The sequence below is a fragment of the Amphiprion ocellaris genome, chromosome 17, assembly GCF_022539595.1.
Source record: "Amphiprion ocellaris isolate individual 3 ecotype Okinawa chromosome 17, ASM2253959v1, whole genome shotgun sequence".
In the NCBI taxonomy this organism is placed as follows: Eukaryota; Metazoa; Chordata; class Actinopteri; family Pomacentridae; genus Amphiprion; species Amphiprion ocellaris.
The window spans coordinates 6644241-6663413 of record NC_072782.1 but is presented as its reverse complement, the minus strand read 5'-3'; the positions used below and the strand labels follow the sequence as shown (position 1 = coordinate 6663413).

The 19173-nt window shown below is 38.4% G+C and overlaps 2 protein-coding genes and 1 long non-coding RNA gene across 4 annotated transcripts; 1 reads left to right on the top strand and 2 right to left on the bottom strand.

Annotated features, from left to right (window-relative positions):
• Positions 1-258: 258 nt before the first annotated feature.
• Positions 259-4045, bottom strand: fam136a (family with sequence similarity 136 member A). Its single transcript, XM_023269996.3, has 3 exons — positions 3521-4045; positions 1710-1850; positions 259-867 (listed from the first exon to the last, which is right to left on the bottom strand). The coding sequence occupies exons 1-3, from the start codon at positions 3605-3607 to the stop codon at positions 679-681; spliced, it is 417 nt and encodes a 138-aa protein (XP_023125764.1). The 5' UTR covers positions 3608-4045; the 3' UTR covers positions 259-678.
• Positions 4046-5058: 1013 nt separating this feature from the next.
• pcyox1 (prenylcysteine oxidase 1) lies at positions 5059-13768 on the top strand. The gene is made up of 8 exons (XM_023269998.3): positions 5059-5167; positions 5246-5273; positions 5477-5621; positions 8212-8418; positions 8533-8707; positions 9488-9699; positions 9783-9935; positions 10034-13768. The coding sequence occupies exons 3-8, from the start codon at positions 5501-5503 to the stop codon at positions 10702-10704; spliced, it is 1539 nt and encodes a 512-aa protein (XP_023125766.1). The 5' UTR covers positions 5059-5167; positions 5246-5273; positions 5477-5500; the 3' UTR covers positions 10705-13768.
• Positions 6705-12053, bottom strand: LOC118470272 (uncharacterized). Of its 2 annotated transcripts, none has more exons than XR_008604591.1 (3): positions 11913-12053; positions 9572-10714; positions 6705-7351 (listed from the first exon to the last, which is right to left on the bottom strand). It is a non-coding gene; the product is annotated as an uncharacterized LOC118470272 (long non-coding RNA). The 2 variants fall into 2 exon arrangements; XR_008604592.1 differs by having other exon boundaries at positions 9572-10700.
• Positions 13769-19173: the final 5405 nt, after the last annotated feature.

Below are 19173 nucleotides of genomic sequence, written 5' to 3'. Positions count from 1 at the left end.
TTTTCTGCCATGACAGTATATTAAGTCTGGTTTTTGGGATTTTTCATCAGGTCTGCAGTGTGTCGACTGCTCCTTGTATGATTTTCTACCATTACTCAGGCTGCCACTTTACAGTGTTGCCTTCTCTTGTATCATTATTTGTACAGAACTGAGAATATTCCTGTCATCATTAAAACACGTGTTACAAAAGCGTTGTCATTGCTTTGTCCACATATCTGCATACAGAGCTGTTTATTACCGGAGTAATGCAATCAAAAACAAGTTTCCATTCTTTTAATCCAGATGTAAACACATCTGAACAACTTACAGTTAAATGACAAAGAAAAGAGGGATGAGATGTGAGGAACTTCACTGATTAATACGACTGAGGCGATTTGAATATAAAAACCTTCATGTGAATCGCGTTGACTGGATGTCGCTCTGCATATCAGAATATATTTACTGAGCTAATACCTTTTCACATACAATAACATGACACCATCTTACGGCTAAACCAACAGCTTCAATAACAAATCTCACAGTTTTGGGGCAGAGTCCTGCTCTTTAAACTTCGCTCTCCCCACTTTTTCTCCTCTTCCTGCCCTCCACTCCTCAGTCGACTAACCCTGCTCTGCTGTAACTGTGTCTAATGAGCCCAGACTAAGTTAAAGACGGACGACAAGCCGCCCGTCCTGCTCCTCACTGCTGTATAGAGTCCAGGTTCTCTTTGAGTCTCCGGGTCATGCTGGGGATCAGGCTAACGTGATCGTCCACACAGCTGCCCACGCAGCGCTCCATCAGAGATCGAACGGCCGGTTCTTTGGCTCCGGAGTCGAAAAGATCCTTCGCTTTGTCGTTGCAGTGCATCGTGCATCTGGTCAAACGGTCCTGGCAAAGAAAAGGAGACTTTAGATTGACTGAAAACAGAAGTGTCTGCAGCAAGAGGGCTGGACAGTATGCAAAAAAAATACTAATAATCAGACTGTGAGCAAACACAGCCTGCATGTTCTGTACGTACTATTAACATGTTGGGATTTGATATTTAGTGCTCACAGCTAGGTAATTTAGTCTCACAAGACATCTTCTCAGCATCATAAAGCAGTTTTTCTGACATGTTGACCTTCGTGTTTAGTTCTCAGTCGTGTATGAAAGTGTACTTGCAGGGCTTTCCGTCACAGAATTTGTCGAGTACCAGCTGAATTTTCTACCCAGCATGAGTTTACTAAACACTAGAAGGGTCAACTGCTACAACTGACTGGATTTGTAGCTGGTGGTGTGCCTGATGGTGGACAGATCTCAGCAACTGTTGGATAGATCGACATAAAATTTCATTTATAATCCCCCGACGTTCAATCCTAATAACCCTGTCTCCTAGAAATGATGCTTACATACTAGAGCTCATAATGCATTTTTTGATTGACATTCCCCGAGAATACAATGAAGCTTAAGCATGTCAAATAGGACATAAAGTATGATGGAATCAGCTGCATTTTTTTGTCGTGTTCATTGTATTCTTCAGGTAATTCATTCATTATTTTTAGACATAATTTACTGCATATACATATAGATGCTAAAACTATTCAACCGCTATGATAAAATTCAAACAAAATGATCGATGTTGAAGCCTGTCGTCTGGACTTTGTAAAGACAGCTGGTCTAATATTTGTTTCCAAAGCTGTGTAAATCAGGTATTTCATGTTTGCACAGTGAGGACAGTGAAAGATTGTCACCTGAAACTTCTCCAGCTCCGACGTGACCAGACCCTGAGCCTGGGCCAGAGGAGTGTGACACCTCTCGATGCACTGATGCACCTGAGACATGGAGTCTGTGGAGCGTTCGCAGCAGTCGGCGCTGCACTTGAACATGCGACCCTGCAGCAGGAGCACACAAACTGTTATTTCATATAATAAAAAAACAACAAATAAACCTCAGAATTTAGCTGATCTTTAAAATACACAATAGATTTAGTACATTAAGTGAAAACATACAACATTATACCTTAATGCTCTGATTATTTTCTGAGTTACGGGTCCTTGAAGTGAACAGGGGTGGGTTGAAATTTGACCCTTTGTAATTTGTTTTGCTTCTGACATGAAATTTTCAGGGCTGAGAAAAATATTTGAGCTCTCAAAGTCTATTTTAGACAATCTGAGGTTTTGTTCAGCACGTTTTTTTTTTCTTTAACCAGCTTTGAATATCATTACCATGCAGTATTTCAACCCAGTAATTATCAGGTCATATTTAATTTCATGTTCAGGATCTCAATCTCAATGGAATGTGCAATATGTAATTACTGTGGCTAACATTTCGATTTTATTGGCAACATTTCATTATCACGTGATATTACTTTAGTGTCTCATGCCCGTATTGTGTTTTACTTTATTCTTGTCTTATTTTAGCTTCCTTATTTTAAGCAATATGTATCCTGCAATCTGGAATAATTTGCAGAACACTCTAAAGCTGGACACATTTTCATCCTTAGGATAATTCATTTGTTATTAAATGCTCTAATTAATGTTTTTATTTGTATTTCATTGAACTAACTTTATCTTTTAATACATATATTGTCCAAAATTTTTATTTATTTATGATAACGTGATTTATTTTCTTTCTCATCAATATTATTGTGTGACCTCAGTGTAGTCCAAGTTTAAATAAAGGTTGAATGAATGAATGAATGAATGAATGAATGAATGAATGAATGGGCACTGCTTTTTCTCATGTTTCCTGAGGAGTACCTGCCACAAGAATTTCCTTTGTGCTAAATAAACTTTAATCTTAACTGTCCATACTTCGTGTCTGTGAGGTAGAGTACTAGAACCTTGGTACCCTAGATGTGTTTGATCAAAAGGCGCATCTCATATAATTAGAATATGGTGTAAAAAGCTCCATTTCTTTCATCAAACATTGCTCAAAGTGAAAACTGAACATATTCTAAACTCATTACACATAAACTGCAATATTTCAAGCCTTTATTTGCTTCAACTTTGATGATAACACCTTACAGCTCATAAACCCAGAGTCTAGAATATATAGAATTTTCCCTTTGAGCAACTGAAGACCAATGAAACATATTGAACTTTAATATTAGATGAACCAGTAGCTCATTTTTACAAACATTTTGATACCAGGCTCATCTTCTAGCCAGAATTCCCTCTGCAATTAAAACTATCTTCAAATTTTGGCATATTTTAACACTTGCAAAAGCAGCACGTGGCAGTGAAATGGAGAAATTACATTGGTTTTTACATTTTTATATAATGATTTGGACAAATTACATAAAAACAGCAAGTTTGCAGAGTATTTTGACTGAACCATGCGTACTGTAAGGACCTTTAATTTCAAAAATATTCACAGTATGGAGGTAAAATGCTGCATGGCTGCATTACACATATTCAAGTTATTATACAGATAAAAATCAGCTGATTTTGAGAGGGTCAGATGGGAGCAGTGGTTGGTTTTCGCCTTGTTATTATCCACCCGTGAACCTGAACAGATCCCACTCGTGCATGTGTATACTGTGGACAAGTGAGTGACCCACCTGCATTTTGCGGATGTGCTCCTTCTCCAGGCTTTGGACCATTTCTTCCACCGCCGCCTGCACGCGTGTCTGATGAGCTTCCGCCATCTCTGCTTCCTCTCAGTGTTCCGGAACCTCAGAGAGCCTCAGGACGGACCGAGCATTAGAACCGAGCCGGACCGGGGAGGTTTGACTGCGCTCAGACTGACCAGAGACTCTCCTCACTTTGACAATTCCACTGGAACTAAGGTCACCTCCATTCAAGCATGGTTCGAGACCGGGGAGGTTGCGTCATATCCGATTTTCTTCCGCAACCAGATTACGAAAAAAATGTCAATTCACCGTTCAAAATAAAAGATGTTTGTAAGCTTTCACTGTATCATAGTTGACATTTCCACTGTTTTCAGGCCTAAAATCAACATGGCCGCCTATAACCAAACACCACATGGTATTTTTACAGAAAGATTCTTCTAAATATTCTATCTACAATTGAGTAAAATTAAAAGTTATTTCTAAAGATATTGTAGTAAACCTGTTGACATGCCATAAATCCACACTGGACTCACACACTACTTTATATTAAATAACTCAGAAAGCCTTGGAGTCTTACCAGTCTTTTCTTCAGGAGGAAATGACATCATGTGGAGCAGGTCATGTGATCTGGAATTAACTCACTTCCTTGAGAGGTGTTTTTGTAATGGGGAACTTAGTGGAAAGTGATTTCTCAGACACAGATAAAATTAGTTATTTTCCATATAAAATTTGATATATTGGCAAAAAAGAAATATCTATCATGATTATCTCAACTTAATAAAAAGAACACAATCAAAACAATTTTTGAATGAGCTCATTTTATTATTGTTTAGCTAATTACAAGGTGGTTGTTATTAAATTCAGACGGTTATTTAGTTGACATTTTAGTGATATCCAGTCATTTTTTATTAATAAGTGATTGTTTCCATAATAAATAATTATGGAATTTGTAAAGACATGATCATAATAAACATAAATACATTAGTATTGTTTTTTACTTTTAATAAAAATGTATGCAAGATATATCCCATGGACTTCAAAAGTCCCTCAATTATATATTGACCCATTTATTTTTTTAAGTGTTTTAACTAAATACCTGAAGGCAGTCTTTAACTATGGGGTGCCTCAGAGATGTTCTTGTGTGTGATTGTTTCATTTGCTTTACTAAATTACCCGATTTAATAAAATAAACTGTACAGAGCAATGCTTCAAAGATATTGGGATATTTAAAAAAAAAATAAAATTAAAAAAGACAGCAATGATTAATTTTTAATTTTAATTAAATAAATAAATAAATTTAAATTTAGATTAATTTAATTTAATTTTTGTTCTTTACCTTTATAGACAAGATAAAATCTAATGAAGGCAGGCTGGAAAGCAATTTATATATTGTTATTTTTATTAGTAAATGAAAATGTGTACATATATATTTTTTATAGCATCAGTCGCACCTCAACTGAACTCTTGAGGACTTTTACTGTGAGGTGAGGCTTTTATTGTGAAACTCCGGAGGTAAGCGTGGTCGGAAGTGTGTCTCTGTCGTTACCGACGGTCACGGCGCTGCTCCGTGATTCAACTATTAAGCGAGTTCAGTTGCTTGTTTCCGCCTCTTGGGTTGACAGGAGCCTTCTTTAGGTTTGTGTTGAAGTTTTAAGGTTTGAGTTTTACGGAGATTTAAAGTCAACGCTTTAAATTCTACTTCTGGATCCACAGCAGCTCAACTGGAGTCACTTCTGAAACAGTGAGTCCAAAACACACTGTACCACTAAATACTGTCACATTACAGTTTTAAACACCAAGTTAGACTGATATACTACTGCAAGCTTCAGCTGTGTGAAGATATAAGTTGTTTTATTATTTACTTTGTTGTTCTTGGGAAACCTGAGTGCAACCTTTGACCAGGACTGATAGAAACACTTGATGCTGTTTGTTCCCTATGTGCAGATGTTTGTTGGTGGGCAGCTGTAGATGCCTAGAATGAATCTACAAACCCTGTCACTGAGAACCCTGCTGGTTCTGGGGCTCTGGCAGTCCGGGAGGAGAAGCCTCGCCTCGGCTCCGGAGCTCAAAGATCAGCCCAAGAAAATAGGTAAGAAGTCCCACCTATGAGTCAGCTTTCGCTTAACTCTGACTTCTGTTCAATGTGATGCATCCAAGTTGAAAAGTCCACTGACTAAAAATAATAACAGGATGAAAAAAAATGTTTCTTTATAGAGATAATCCATATTACAGAATCCTTCACGAAAAAAAAAAAAAAAAAAATCAATGAAAGACTTAAAGGACAGTTTTAAGTAGGGGTGTCAAACATGAGGCCCGTGGGCCAAAACCGGTCCTCCAGAGGGGCCAAGCTGGCCTGCTGGACAACTTTGTAAAGTGTAAAAATTATAGAGAAGACATTAACTGAAAATTGTAAATTTGTAAAACTATAAATTTAACACTCCTATTGTCTTCATTTATGGGCACCAAAAAAAATATTGTTTCCTTGTCTGAAAAAAAAAAATTCAGCAAAAAATTCCCCAAATTTCTGAAAATTTGCAAAACCTTCAGGAAGAAAAATTCTAGCAATTCCTTCAAAATTTCCCTTAAGGGTTTCATTTAAAAAAAAAAAAAAATAAAAAATAAAAATTTTGCAAGAATTCTTGTAAATATTTTCAAAAAAATGAGTAAAAATCTTCCAAAAAAAATCCTAAAACCATCTAAAGTAAATACATATTTATCAGTAAAACTTCTCATGTTTTCTTTAAGAACATTCACAAAAAAAAAAAAGAATTAACCTAAATCCAGCGAAATTCGCAGCACATGTAGCAGAGCCGACAGTGGTGCGGAGTCAACTGGGGTCTTTGCAGCAACTTTCAAACTAGCTTGTGAAATACAATGCTGGAAGGGTAATAAACAATGACCCCAACATTTAAAACAAACAAAACAACCATATATCAGAAATATTGGCTGACAAAACAAATACAAAATTTGTTCAACTAAAATCAGTTTTGATATTAGCCCCAGAAATTAAATATGCAAGACTCTGGGCTCAATGATGATGATATTTTACTGTTTTGTGTTTGTTCACAAAATACCATTAATCAATAATGAAATTAATTGCTAGTTATAGCTGCACACTTGTTACAGCAGGTTTAAAAGGCTCAGGAACAGGAAATGAAACAACACCAGCATGAACATTTTAAAAATGCTTTTATTCACCAAAAAAAAAAAACAAAACAAAAAAAAACCTCTATACAGGAACCGGAACTAGAATCTTGGACAAAGAAGAACTAAACTACTACTAGAACTCAAAAACCATCTAGAGGTACGGAGGAATAACTACATAAACATAGAGACTGAAACTAAGGTTAACCCACGTATGGTAACACCAAGGTAGGGAAACAACTGAAAATACAAAACTAACCCAGCCTAGACTACCAGTAATTATGAGCTGAAACCCCAGAATAAAACTATCCTATGCAAAGCATAAAATACATTAAGTTAAATACAGAACGCTGATTATTTAATTCGACGTATTAACAATACAACGAGTCTGGTGATACTAGGGCTTGGAGACTTAACTGATGAGCTGAGAACAGTCCTTTTGGTTTAGCTTTATCCAGAACTCTCCCTCCTGGTGTTCTCATGTGCTTGGTAAGTTGGTGTCAGTAGAACCCGGTCATGGCAGATGTTTCCAGGGAAAGTCCTCTTTCCAGGTGTACGTTGATGGTACCAGGTTAAGCTGGCGACAGGTGGAGATCCTCCGGAGAAGAAGGCAGAATCCGTGGTAGGGCGGAAAACCAGCAGACGAAGGAACCCAGGCAGGCAGGAATCAGCTTTCTAAACACAGAAAACAGAATTACTGGCAATTCTAGGCTGGTGGCAAAGACAGTTCTACTCCCAGCACTAACTGGAGATTAGACGACAGTCCAGCTTCAAATGACGGGTGCAGTCTGCTTTTATAGAGACGCTCAGAGACTAGTCACTCAGCTTCACCTGCAGCTCGTCTGCTGATTACAATGCAGCACACCTGCTGCTAGCTTCACCATGAACACACACCTAGGAGAGAGAGAGAGAGAGAGAGAGAGAGAGAGAGAGAGAGAGAAGGAAGCACTACCACAGTCCACAGCCTGAAGCTGTGGCTGTGACAACACTAAGTTGAGTGAGCTGTCATTTGCAATAAAACACTCCTTGGACTAATATTAATTACCTTCTCCCTGAGGGAAACTTGTTAAGTTCATTAGTAAATTGGTGTCACAAATTTTATATGATGTGTTTCTTGGTTTGATCAATAAATTAACAGACAGTTCTCTGTTATTTCTATAACTTCTGTAACGTTTCGAGGATAACCTCCTTCTTATGGGATGCTGATTTTATACAAAACAGGTTGAGAAAACACTACACATGAAGAAGTAGAACTTTCAATCAAATGAAACAGAAATTAGTCCATGAAAGTGTATCTAGACATTCTGTATACATACTAGAGCTGTTTATTGAAAAAATGGTTCATGTTTAGCACATTATGTACAAGAACTTTCAAACTTTAATGTGCTTGAGCCACTTTCTCCATATTAAATATCCACAGCACTGATAATAAAATTATTCTGCCCCTCGTTTCCTGTTCTAATCCAAGCAGGGATTTTGTAATGAAAAGGTGAACTCATGTTTGTTTTCTGTTTTCTGACACTGCTCCGTTAAAGCCGTGGTCGGAGCAGGCATCGGTGGCACGGCGGCAGCGTTTTACTTGAGGCAAGAGTTTGGAAATGTGGTCAAGATCGATGTGTTTGAACCCGGGGATGTTGGCGGGAGACTCGCAACAGTGAAGATCGGAGATTATGAGTATGAGACGGGAGGCTCAGTGATCCATCCTCTGAACCTACACATGAAACACTTCATTGAGAAATTAGGTGACGTCAATGCATCCTAAGCTACTTGGATTAAAGACACGATATGTTCAAATACATGTATGTAAGCTGGGATATTTGAAAACTGAACCCAGCATGTGTTTTGTTTTATTTCAGGTATTCCTCCGAGGAAAGATATCCCCTCTAAAATGGCGATCTTTGATGGAAAAGAGCTTGTGTTCGAAGAGAGCAATTGGTTTATAGTTAATTTCCTGCGCATGCTCTGGAGATACGGGTTCAACTTTCTTCGAATGCATATGTGGGTGGAGAGTGTGCTGGACAAATTTATGAGGTGAGGACAGAAAATGAGTTGTCACGGCTCCTTAACTGCATCTTTACAGTGTAATTAGGGTCCGAGCACCGAATGCCTATTTAAACCAATGGGTTTTTTCATTATTTTTTGCAAAACAATCTGAAATTTGAAGGCCTAAAAATTTGATATGTTGGGGGATTTGCATAGGTGTGACCCAAAATGGCTCAATAGCGCCACCTGAAAATTTTCAATCATGAACTACGGTCAGTATGTGTGACCTACAGCTATGAAATTTGGTACACATATGTAACACATCAAGACGCACAAACAAGTCTATGGCAACCATGCCCAAAATCCAACAGGAAGTCGGCCATTTTGAATTATGTGTCATATTTTGGACTATTGTGAACCAATTTTTGCACATTTTCAAATGCTAAAAACTCAAACATGGTAACCCAGACAGAGCTGAAATTAGGAGAGGATGTACACCAGGCATGGGTGATCAAAAGTTAGCAAAATGCGCCACAAAAGCCTGGAAATGGCGTCTGGCGGAATTTCGACGTTTCGCCATGAAACAGGAAATGCTGTCTAACTCTCCTGTACATGCTCCAATCTGGCTCTTTGCATGTGTGATCAGAGTCCGGCCCTGATCACATTTATAGGCTGAAACACACTCAGTCGCAGTGCCACCTGGTGGACATGCTTGGATTCGCTGACCAGCAAGGATGCGAGGACCCGATCAACGCTGTTTGCAGCTTTAATTATAGTCAGTTTTTCTGTTTTGTGCTTTAATGATCATGTAAATCCTGTTATTCACAGAATCTATCAGTATCAACAGTACGGCTACTCATTCTCCAGCGTGGAGAGGCTTTTACATGCCATGGGAGGCGATAATTTTCTTACCCTGATGAATCAGACGCTGGAGGAAACCATGATGGGTGAAGGATTTTCACAGGTCTTCATCAACGATATTGTTGCACCCATCACTCGTGTCAACTATGGACAAAGTGTTCGCATCAGTGGCTTTGTTGGTAGGTTTTGCAGCATATGACAAACGTTTTAGATACATTTTGCAACTGTAAAATCTATTTAACATGCATGTTTTGTTGTCCAGGTGCTGTGTCACTAGCGGGGGCAGATTCAGGCCTGTGGGCAGTGGATGGAGGCAATAAGAGAGTGTGCTCAGGTCTGCTTTACCACAGCAAGAGTGAGCTCATCCACGCCAGGGTGACTTCCATTTCGGTCAAGGTTCGACCATCCAAGACAGGTAACATTTACACGCCATGATGTGGCACAGACATTACCATTTTCTCTTTGGAAGTTTCACAAATTTCATCTTAACTTCTCTCCATCTCCCATTATCAGGGAACCCGATGAGCTTCTATGAGCTTCACTATGTTGGAGATTCAGGCGCAGCACACGGTTTATACGACATTGTGGTCATAGCAGCACCACTGCACCAGGGGAAATCGGACATCACCTTCTCAGGCTTCTCCCCTTCGATCCCCACTCACTTCCCGGGCCGCTACCACCAGACGGTGTCCACTCTGGTCCACGGCCTCCTGAACGTGTCCTACCTGGGCACCACCGAGTCGCCCTCGGAGTTCAGAGTGTCCGACGTCCTCACCACGGACTCGAAGGGCTCCGTCATCAACAGCCTGAGCTCTGTGGACCCGGTGCACATCCCCGCGGGCTACAACCGACCCCCCACCAGCGAAGCTAAAGTGTGGAAGGTTTTCTCTCCACAGCCTCTTTCCCAGCAGCAGCTGCAGAACATGTTCCTCTCCTATGATTCGGTGTCTGAGACGTCGTGGCTGGCGTACCCGGCTTACCGTCCGCCGCAGCGTAAGACCCCTCCGTTCATCCTGCACAACCGGCTCTACTACCTCAGCGCCGTGGAGTGGGCGGCCAGCGCCATGGAGATGAGCGCCATCTCCGCCAGGAACGTGGCCCTGCTGGCGCACCACCGCTGGCACCAACAGGACGCCAAGATCGACCAGGAGGACCTGCACACCCGACTACGAGGAGAACTCTGAGGAGTGAGAACTACTTGAAATTAGAACCTAAAAACAATAATTTCCCATCAATCAAGCTCATCATTTCTATCAGTCAGGTACCCCGGAGCTCTTCAGAGTAATTACTGAGATCTGGGAATAGGTGACAGGAGAACTGCAACTGTAGCCGATTAGTTGATCAAAATAAAACTTATCTTCAGCTGTTTTAGTAACTGTTAAAGTCAACTGTGATGCTAAGATGTCAGCTATTCAGTGGCTTCGGCCTTTGAAATGTTAGAATTTTTAATTGTTCCCTGTCTTCTTGTGTAGTAAATTTAATCTCTTTGGGTTTGGACAGAACAAAGCATTTGATCACTTCACAGAAAGCTTGATCGATTCACGTAGTCTTCATTCAGATTCAGTGAGTCTGTTTCAGCTCATTTGACAGAAATCTGTGCATTTTCTCATATTTCAGACTATTTGATAAACAAAAGTGTCTATTATAACAAAATATGTTGAAAATATTTGAGATTTTTTCCTCATTTCTTATCATTTTGGTCCTGTTTATTTTCCTTTGGCACTGGTTGAAACTCTCATTATTACTCTAAGCAGGAAGGACCCTGATTTTATACACATACTTATGCAGATTATTCAATAGTGAATATAATCTATAGTTGCACTACAACTTCTGAGAGCACAACAAACACGAGCAGTCAATGAGTTTTAAACAATCTCAGCAGTTTAACCAGATTCCCTAAGCCACTTTATTTGGAGATAAAACCAAAAATGAGAGCCCCTGAAATTCTCCTTATTACACAGAAATACATTCAGAGTACACAACTACTTAAACTAGAATCACAAAGTTGCATGAACTGATGGTTGTGGCCAGTAGTTTTACGTGCTGCTTCCCTCTTCCAACTAGGTTTTGTGTGAAGTTGCTTCATTCCCAGACCTTAGTAGTTACCTCTGAGAGTACAGTGTTCATTTTATCATTAGCAAAACCAAGTGCAACGACTTGTTGATGTCTGTGTTAAATCTTAAAGCATCACCAGCAGCAGCAGCACAAGTTACAACTGTATAATCACTGTGAACCTTGCTGCACATGAGTGTCTTGAGCAAATGTCAGTTTATGTTTTTTACTGTGTGTTGCTCCTGTTATGAACACAGTACAGAGAATTGTTTAAGGTAAAGTCAGCGACTGTAATACACTACACTTTTTTGTCAAATTCAGCAAGAAAAGAAATACATACTTGGCTCTGGAAGCGAACAAAGTGGCTCGGACTTGTTAGGGAAATCCAGCGATGTGGAGAGACGAACGAGGAGGCAGATTCAGAGACGCTCTGGAGACTCAGATGGCTTCGGTTGAGAATAAGGTTTACTGATGTCAGGAGAAGTGACACGACCGATGACCGGCAACACAGTGATGTGAGCATCGGCAGCACCAATTCTGAGGATTCTCGTCAACCTTGGGTATATATTGAGTTGGGAGGAACGCCATATTTAGATTACGACCCAATAGGGAGAAAACTTGTCTACTCCGTAACGTCCGACTAAACAATATCTAATCTTAACCAAGTTATGTTTCTCCTACAGCAGTTGTCTCTCTGTCATGTATCTTGTTTTGCAGCATCTGCCTTTCTCAGGGTCATATTAAGGACAGAGAGGTCCTGAATGAGCTCCCAGCCTCAGTTTGAAAGAAGCAAATAGGAAAAGGGGTCAAAGGTGATAACCTGTAGGATCATCTGAGGTGATCTAGAGGTTCCACAACTTATTTACGGTGACTGTAGTTGACAGATGCAACCTGCATGATATTCTGGGATGTCTTCAGCTAACAGCTGCGAGGAAATACCTCACAGGACTGATCCACAAAACACTGTTGCAGCTTGTTCTGGGCACATAAAAGGAGAGTAGGGGGCGTCGGGAACAAGGGGGACGTTAAATCAGGAACACATTCTAAATATGCAGACAAGTTAAATGTGAACAACCTCTCTGCAGAATCACTCCACCTTTATAAGAAACATTTTGTCATTGCCCTTCAGGCGCATTCCCGTGTTGTGTTTACTGATCTAATGATGTGTCTTTGCTGACTGGTTTATGTGTCCTCCGATGACTTCCTGGTCTCTCTACCTCCTCAGCACACTACTGTTCATGTTGTTAGTGAGTTCAGGCAGCCGTCAGCGAGAAAGTTTTTGCCCCCAAGGCTTTTTGTTTTTGTAAACTGAATGATGTTAGCACTGTTGATGTGAATCTGCTGGCTGGCTTTTCTGTGTGGAGTTTGCATGTTCTCCCTCTGGCTTCTTCCCACAGTCCAAAGACATGCACACTTGGTTAATTGGTGATTTTAAATTAGCTGTAGGTGTGAAAGTGTGTGCATGGTTGTCTGTGTCTTTGTGTTCGCCCTGTGGTGGACTAACCTGTCCAGGGTTTACCCAAAGTCAGCTGTGATAGTCTCCGACAGGATAAAGCGGGTAAAACTAACGGGTGAATGGATCAATGATGCTGATGTCAGTAGTGAAAAGTCTTATGTTTTTTCTTACTACTTAACTAATATTGTGTTGGCTTTAATCACACTACAGAAGAGGTAACAGATGTCGAAATGAAGCTTTTTCAAGTAACGATTGTGCCTTAAAGATATCTGACTAATTGGCTGATGTGTTTATTAAATTAGAAGTATCATTTTAGAAATTCTAGGGTCTTCCTGTGTTATGTTGAGTTAAAAAATTGCCACTGCAGTCTGAGCACCAGGACCAAGCTGCAATCAGTATGAAGCTTTTCTAGATTTAGTTGCGACATGAGGAGGAGAATTGAAAGTATTCTGTTCTTGTGATTAATCAGAAACTCTACACTACCGAGACCACTTTCAGGTTCTTTACCTATTTTGGGATAAAAAAGAAATTGTAGTTTGCTAATTGTTTCTTAAGCACCTTTAGAGTGTGTGTTTTTCTAGATCTTTGAGAGAAGTAGCAAGAATATTAATTGTGCACTTTACCTGATTCTAAAGTTTCAGTCCTACATGTTGATTTCAGAATGAATTTGATTTCAAATCAAACTGAAACCCCCCCAGATTATACTGTGTTTACAATCACAATAAAGTGATGAAACTTTGTCTGCCTTGTTTTCTTATTTTATATTTTGCTCCAACGCCTGCAGCTAAAAAGCAAAGACCAAATTGAAATACAGCTGAATTATTACTGGACAAGTATAGCAAACTTGTGTGTAAAGTCAATTTTGGTGTCGTTTGTTTTGATTTCTTTGTCTTCTTTCTGTTTAATGCCATCTTACTTTAGCTCTATCCTCATCTCAAGAGGAAAAACTCTCAAGTTAATGACTGAGCAGACAGTTTAACCCAGTAAGACGCAAATAGAGAGAAAAAATAAGCAAAAAAATTAAATAAAACTATATATATATATATATATATATATATAGATATAAACCCAAATATTAAAAAATGAGCAAAAAGACCTAATAATTATAATAATTTCTAATAAAAATAGATAATAAATATAATAAATAACAAATAGCAAAAACTATAATAGAAAACAAAAATAAAAAAACATCTATTTTTGTAACAGTGGGTTTTACAGAGTTAAAATGTTTAATATCTGTATAAGTTTCTACGCATCATATCTTGTTCTCTTTGATTTGTGTAATTAACGAGAAACAAACGCAGCAGCTCGGCTGACGACATCACATCACACCTATCCTGGCTTCCCTTCACCGGCTCCCTTTTGGTTTTTAGAACTGAGTTTAAGATTTTGCTGATCACTTTTAAAGCTTGCCAGGGTCTTGCCCCAAGCTACATTTGTGAACTGATGACCCCGTATGAGCCTAACCCTCAGTGTTGTTCTTTAATTTTCCAACTGCCTAATGCCCTTGTTTGAGTTGCGTGCTCATATAACAAATTATTCTTGAATTCCCCTTGGGATTAATTATCTATCTATCTATCTATCTATCTATCTATCTATCTATCTATCTATCTATCTATCTATCTATCTATCTATCTATCTATCTATCTATCTATCTATCTATCTATCTATCTATCTATCTATCTATCTATCTATCTATCTATCTATCTATCTATCTATCTATCTATCTATCTATCTATCTATCTATCTATCTATCTATCTATCTGTCATTTTTACTATTTATTTTTAATTGACTGCTCTCAATTGTCTCCTATATGTTGTTTGATTGTCTCTGTGTTTGCATGTTTTAACTGTCAAAGCACTTGCTGAACGCTGTTCTTAACAGTGCTATATAAATAAAGTTGTTATTATTGTTATTATTATAATTATAATTGAGGAATTGTCTTCCTGAGCTACATTGTGACCCGTCATTCTTAAGCCAAGTGTGCTCGGTGAAATCACCGTTTCCACCCCCAAAAAGGAAACTGACATTGTTTTCAGCTCAGAAACATGGAGTTCCTTTTTTTCCCTATCAAACATCCCAAATAAAGGCCCATGTGACTGAAGAGCACAACAATAGCCGGCATTGACGGCCGAATAAGGACACGATTGTGTGCCGATGTGCCACCCAGCTGTCCTCTCAGGTAGGGAGGGACAATGGTACCAGAGCCGCCTGTCCATGCACAACATGTGATGCCACTGAAGATATAAGAGGTGGCAAAAAGTGACAAGAACAACAGCACACAGTTTGGAGGGACACCCAAAATCTTCCCAAATAAAAAAAAAAAAGGAGAGAAGCCAAGATGAGATTTCTAGTGCCACTGTTTGTTTTCCTGGCTGTGGCAGCGTTTCACACCGGTAAGAAGATAAATGTTTAGCTGATGAATATTGGGAGACAAAATATTTCTTTTCTGTACCAATTTGAAGCCTGACCGATGTGTTTGTGTCGACTTGTAGCGCTCTCAGCTTCCCTGGAATCTGCAGAGAAAGAGGAAAAAGTTGTTCAGTATGGTGAGGAATCTTTTTATCAATATATGAATCAACACTAATGATGATGATGGTTGCACATCTGGAAACTTTTCTCTTCTGTTCATCCAGATGGGCTAACTGAGCTGCAGAAAGTAGGTACGTTTAGTGCATAACAGACCGTTTAGAGTCATGTAAAAGCAACTATAGTCTCAATTTTTTATTTTTGTGATGTTTCTGCACCAGTATTTGCAGTGACCGTCCATGTTCTCGGCTTTTGTTTTGGTCTCCTCAGATCAGATGGAGTTTGAGGCAGCTCAGAAGAACAATGCAGCTCAGATGAACGGTAAGTTTTAAACCCAAAGCTCAAATAAACAGTGGCAGAAGAAGTACCAATACAGAAAAATATAAGAAATGGTCCATTAAAAGTGAAAGCCTTGCATATAAAATTCTACTTAAGTAAAAGTAAAGAAGCATGAGCTGCAAATGTGGCTTAAAACATGTGTAACGTATCAAAGTAAAAGTCCTGGTTTTATCCCTCTGACTGATATAATATTATATGTGACTTCAATAGAATATTATTAGTGAATTATTAGTGTGTCAGCTGCCAGTTTGAACTATTTTATATACAGACAGCAGATACAGAAACAGTTTGTCAGATTAGTAATGGGAGAGAAAAGAAGAAATTCTGAAACACAAATCTGTTTTCACCTTTAGAACTTTTTGTCTAATCTTTGAATTTTGGTGAGATATTGAATCATTTGATTTTCATGAAATATCTAAAAAATCTAAAAAATGATCCCAATAACAATTTTTTTAGTAAGAAATCAAAGGGTCAATATGTAATTGAGGGACTTGAGTCCATGGGATATATCTTGCATACATTTTTATTAAAAATAAAAAAACTAATGTTTTTTATGTTCATTACGATCATGTCTTTACAAATTCCATAATTATTTATTGTGGAAACAATGACTTTTTAATTAAAAAAATGACTGGCTATCACTAAAATGTCAACTAAATAACCGTTTAAATTTAATAACAACCACCTTGTAATTAGCTAAACAATAATAAAATGAGCTCATTCAAAAATTGTTTTGATTGTGTTCTTTTATTAAGTTGAGATAATCATGACAGATATTTATTTTTTGGCAATATATCAAATTATTTATGGAAAATAACTAATTGCATCTGTGTCTGAGAAATCACTTTCCACTAAGTTCCCCGTTACAAAAACACCTCTCAAGGAAGTGTGTTAATTCCAGATCACATGACCTGCTCCACATGATGTCTTGGAGGGTCTTGGACAGCATTTTTTAAAAATTGTAAATAATCGTTTCTCACCTTCTTAAAGTTACGGAGGAACAGAATGAAGATTCTCGCTACCTCGGTAAGTAGAAGCTAAAAAACACTGACTTCACTCTAAACTAGTAACGGCTGATGCCTGAGGGTTCACTTGGTAACACAACCTTTCAAATGTGTCTTCCAGAGGCTGCTCAGGATGACTCTGGTGAGTCCTAATCCATCACATGATCAATACCTCAACACTGTGTGATACACGTCACAATCACCTGTTCAAATGTTTTCAGCAGTGGAGGAGCACGTTGAGGCCGAGGACGACAACACAGGTGTGTAAAAACCCAACCTATGATTTCTGAGGTTCACATGTAATCGTTCTTTACCTGAGATTCAACATTACATAACTGTACAATCTGTCCTCCAGCAGAGGGAGGCGGGAACTCTGACGCTGCAGCTCATGTGGGTAAGAGGAGCTTTTACTGTTCAAACAGGAACCTGTAGATGGCAATAAAGGACAGGTTAGAAAAGAATCACAGTGCAGAGAGATGTAAAATACTGCACTATTCATGTCTAAATAGCTGCACTTCTCCCCCACTTTATACACAGAATCGGAGTCTGAGTCCTCTGAGGAAACCGAAGGTGAGTTGATGACATAGTTTTATTTTTTTTTTAAATGTCCACTTCTATCCTGCAATCAGAGTTAATTTCTGTCTTTACTCTTTTTAAACAGGGAGACAGAGGCGGGGTAAGTTTGTGTGAAACAAACACAACATCATGAACTTGGAGATAAAGTACAACCTGTACTTGTGAATTGATTATTTCCATGAACTCAAGTCATTTAATGTCCTTTTAGTTACTTTTAAACTACTTAAAAGTCAACCTCTGGTCAATGATTTAACCCCTTAAACCTCCTCCCTGTTTATCAAAGTTACATATTGCCTTTAGAAGGTTTTCATTCCAGAAAATAATCCCTTCTTGCCTAAAAATTGCTAACTCTGTACCATTGTTTCCTTTAGAATGTGACCCACCCCAGTCGCTGCAGCTCGAGCACACCAACTCACCTATAACTTCGCAAAAGCGCTCCACTGATACTGGAGAAATTCAGCCAGAACTGTTTGAACCAAAATCAGTTCTGAAGAAGCATAATGACATGTAAAGCCCCATTCTGCAAGTCAACAGGAACAGCTTCATAGTTTTGTTACATATAAAACCACTAAAAAAAAAGTCAGACAAGAAAAGACAAAAAACAAAAAAACAAGACAAAATATTACAAAAATGAGACACAAAATGACAAAAAAGGAGAAACGACACCAAACAAGACAAATAAGAGACAAAAAATTAAACAAAAAAGTTAGAAAACGACAAAAAAATGGACAAACAACACCCACAAGACAAAAAAATGACAAAAACGAGAAACAAAACGACAAAAGCAATAGACAAACAACACAAGTGAGACAAAAAAACAAAACGACACAAACAATAGACAAAACGACGAATAAAGCAAAACACAAAATGACAAAATTAAGACAAAAAACACAATCGAGACAAAAAGGAAACACAAAACGACAACCAGAAACAAAGCGACAAAAGCATGAGACAAATGACAAGTCAGACAAAAAATTACAAAAAACAACAAACACAAGACAAAATATTACAAAAAGGAGACACAAAATGACAAAAATGAGACACAAAAGGATAAAAAAAATGAGACGAAATGAAACAAGACAAAAAAAGACAAAAAATTATACAAAAAAGTTAGAAAGCGACAAAAAAATGGACAATGAGCAATCTAGTATTTTATGATCAAAACAATTTGTCAAGGTCTTGAAATTATTTTAAATTTACAGTTTTACAAATTTACAATGTGCAGTTAATGTCTTCTTGGTAATTTTTACATTTTACAAAGTCAACCCACGGGCCGGATTGGACCCTCTGGAGGGCCAGTTTTGGCTCGTGGGCCGCATGTTTGACCCCCCTGATGTAGCAGTAAAACATAATGTGAAATGTTTTGTCCTCTCAGAGCACCATGAAGCAGTGACAGAGACTGTGAGCAGTTTGGGTAAGACTAAATGAAAACACTGAAAAAAGCCTCCTACTCATGAACTCAGCTCTGTAACTGTCTGCTATAATTTAACATTTTTCTTTTTTCTCTGCAGATGAAGTCAGTCAAGATTCAACCAAGGAACAAGGTAAAAAACAAACAAAACACTAAAATCTTCCTACGTACACCAGTAATTACTTAAAATAAACACATTATGTATCCCTAACTGTTTACTAGTTTTACCCTGGGACATTTTTGGAGGCCGAGTCAGAAGTACCTGCTGAGGCATGATGTGGTGAA

Bases quoted from the DNA above. Each gene is read 5' to 3' on its own strand.
- fam136a (XM_023269996.3), bottom strand. From the start codon at position 3,607: ATGGCGGAAGCTCATCAGACACGCGTGCAGGCGGCGGTGGAAGAAATG. The intron at 1,851-3,520 runs GTGGGTCACTCA...CTCCTGCTGCAG, and splicing joins AGCACATCCGCAAAATGCAG to GGTCGCATGTTCAAGTGCAG. The intron at 868-1,709 runs GTGACAATCTTT...TTTCTTTGCCAG, and splicing joins CGGAGCTGGAGAAGTTTCAG to GACCGTTTGACCAGATGCAC.
- pcyox1 (XM_023269998.3), top strand. From the start codon at position 5,501: ATGCCTAGAATGAATCTACAAACCCTGTCACTGAGAACCCTGCTGGTT. The intron at 5,622-8,211 runs GTAAGAAGTCCC...GCTCCGTTAAAG, and splicing joins AGATCAGCCCAAGAAAATAG to CCGTGGTCGGAGCAGGCATC. The intron at 8,419-8,532 runs GTGACGTCAATG...GTTTTATTTCAG, and splicing joins ACACTTCATTGAGAAATTAG to GTATTCCTCCGAGGAAAGAT.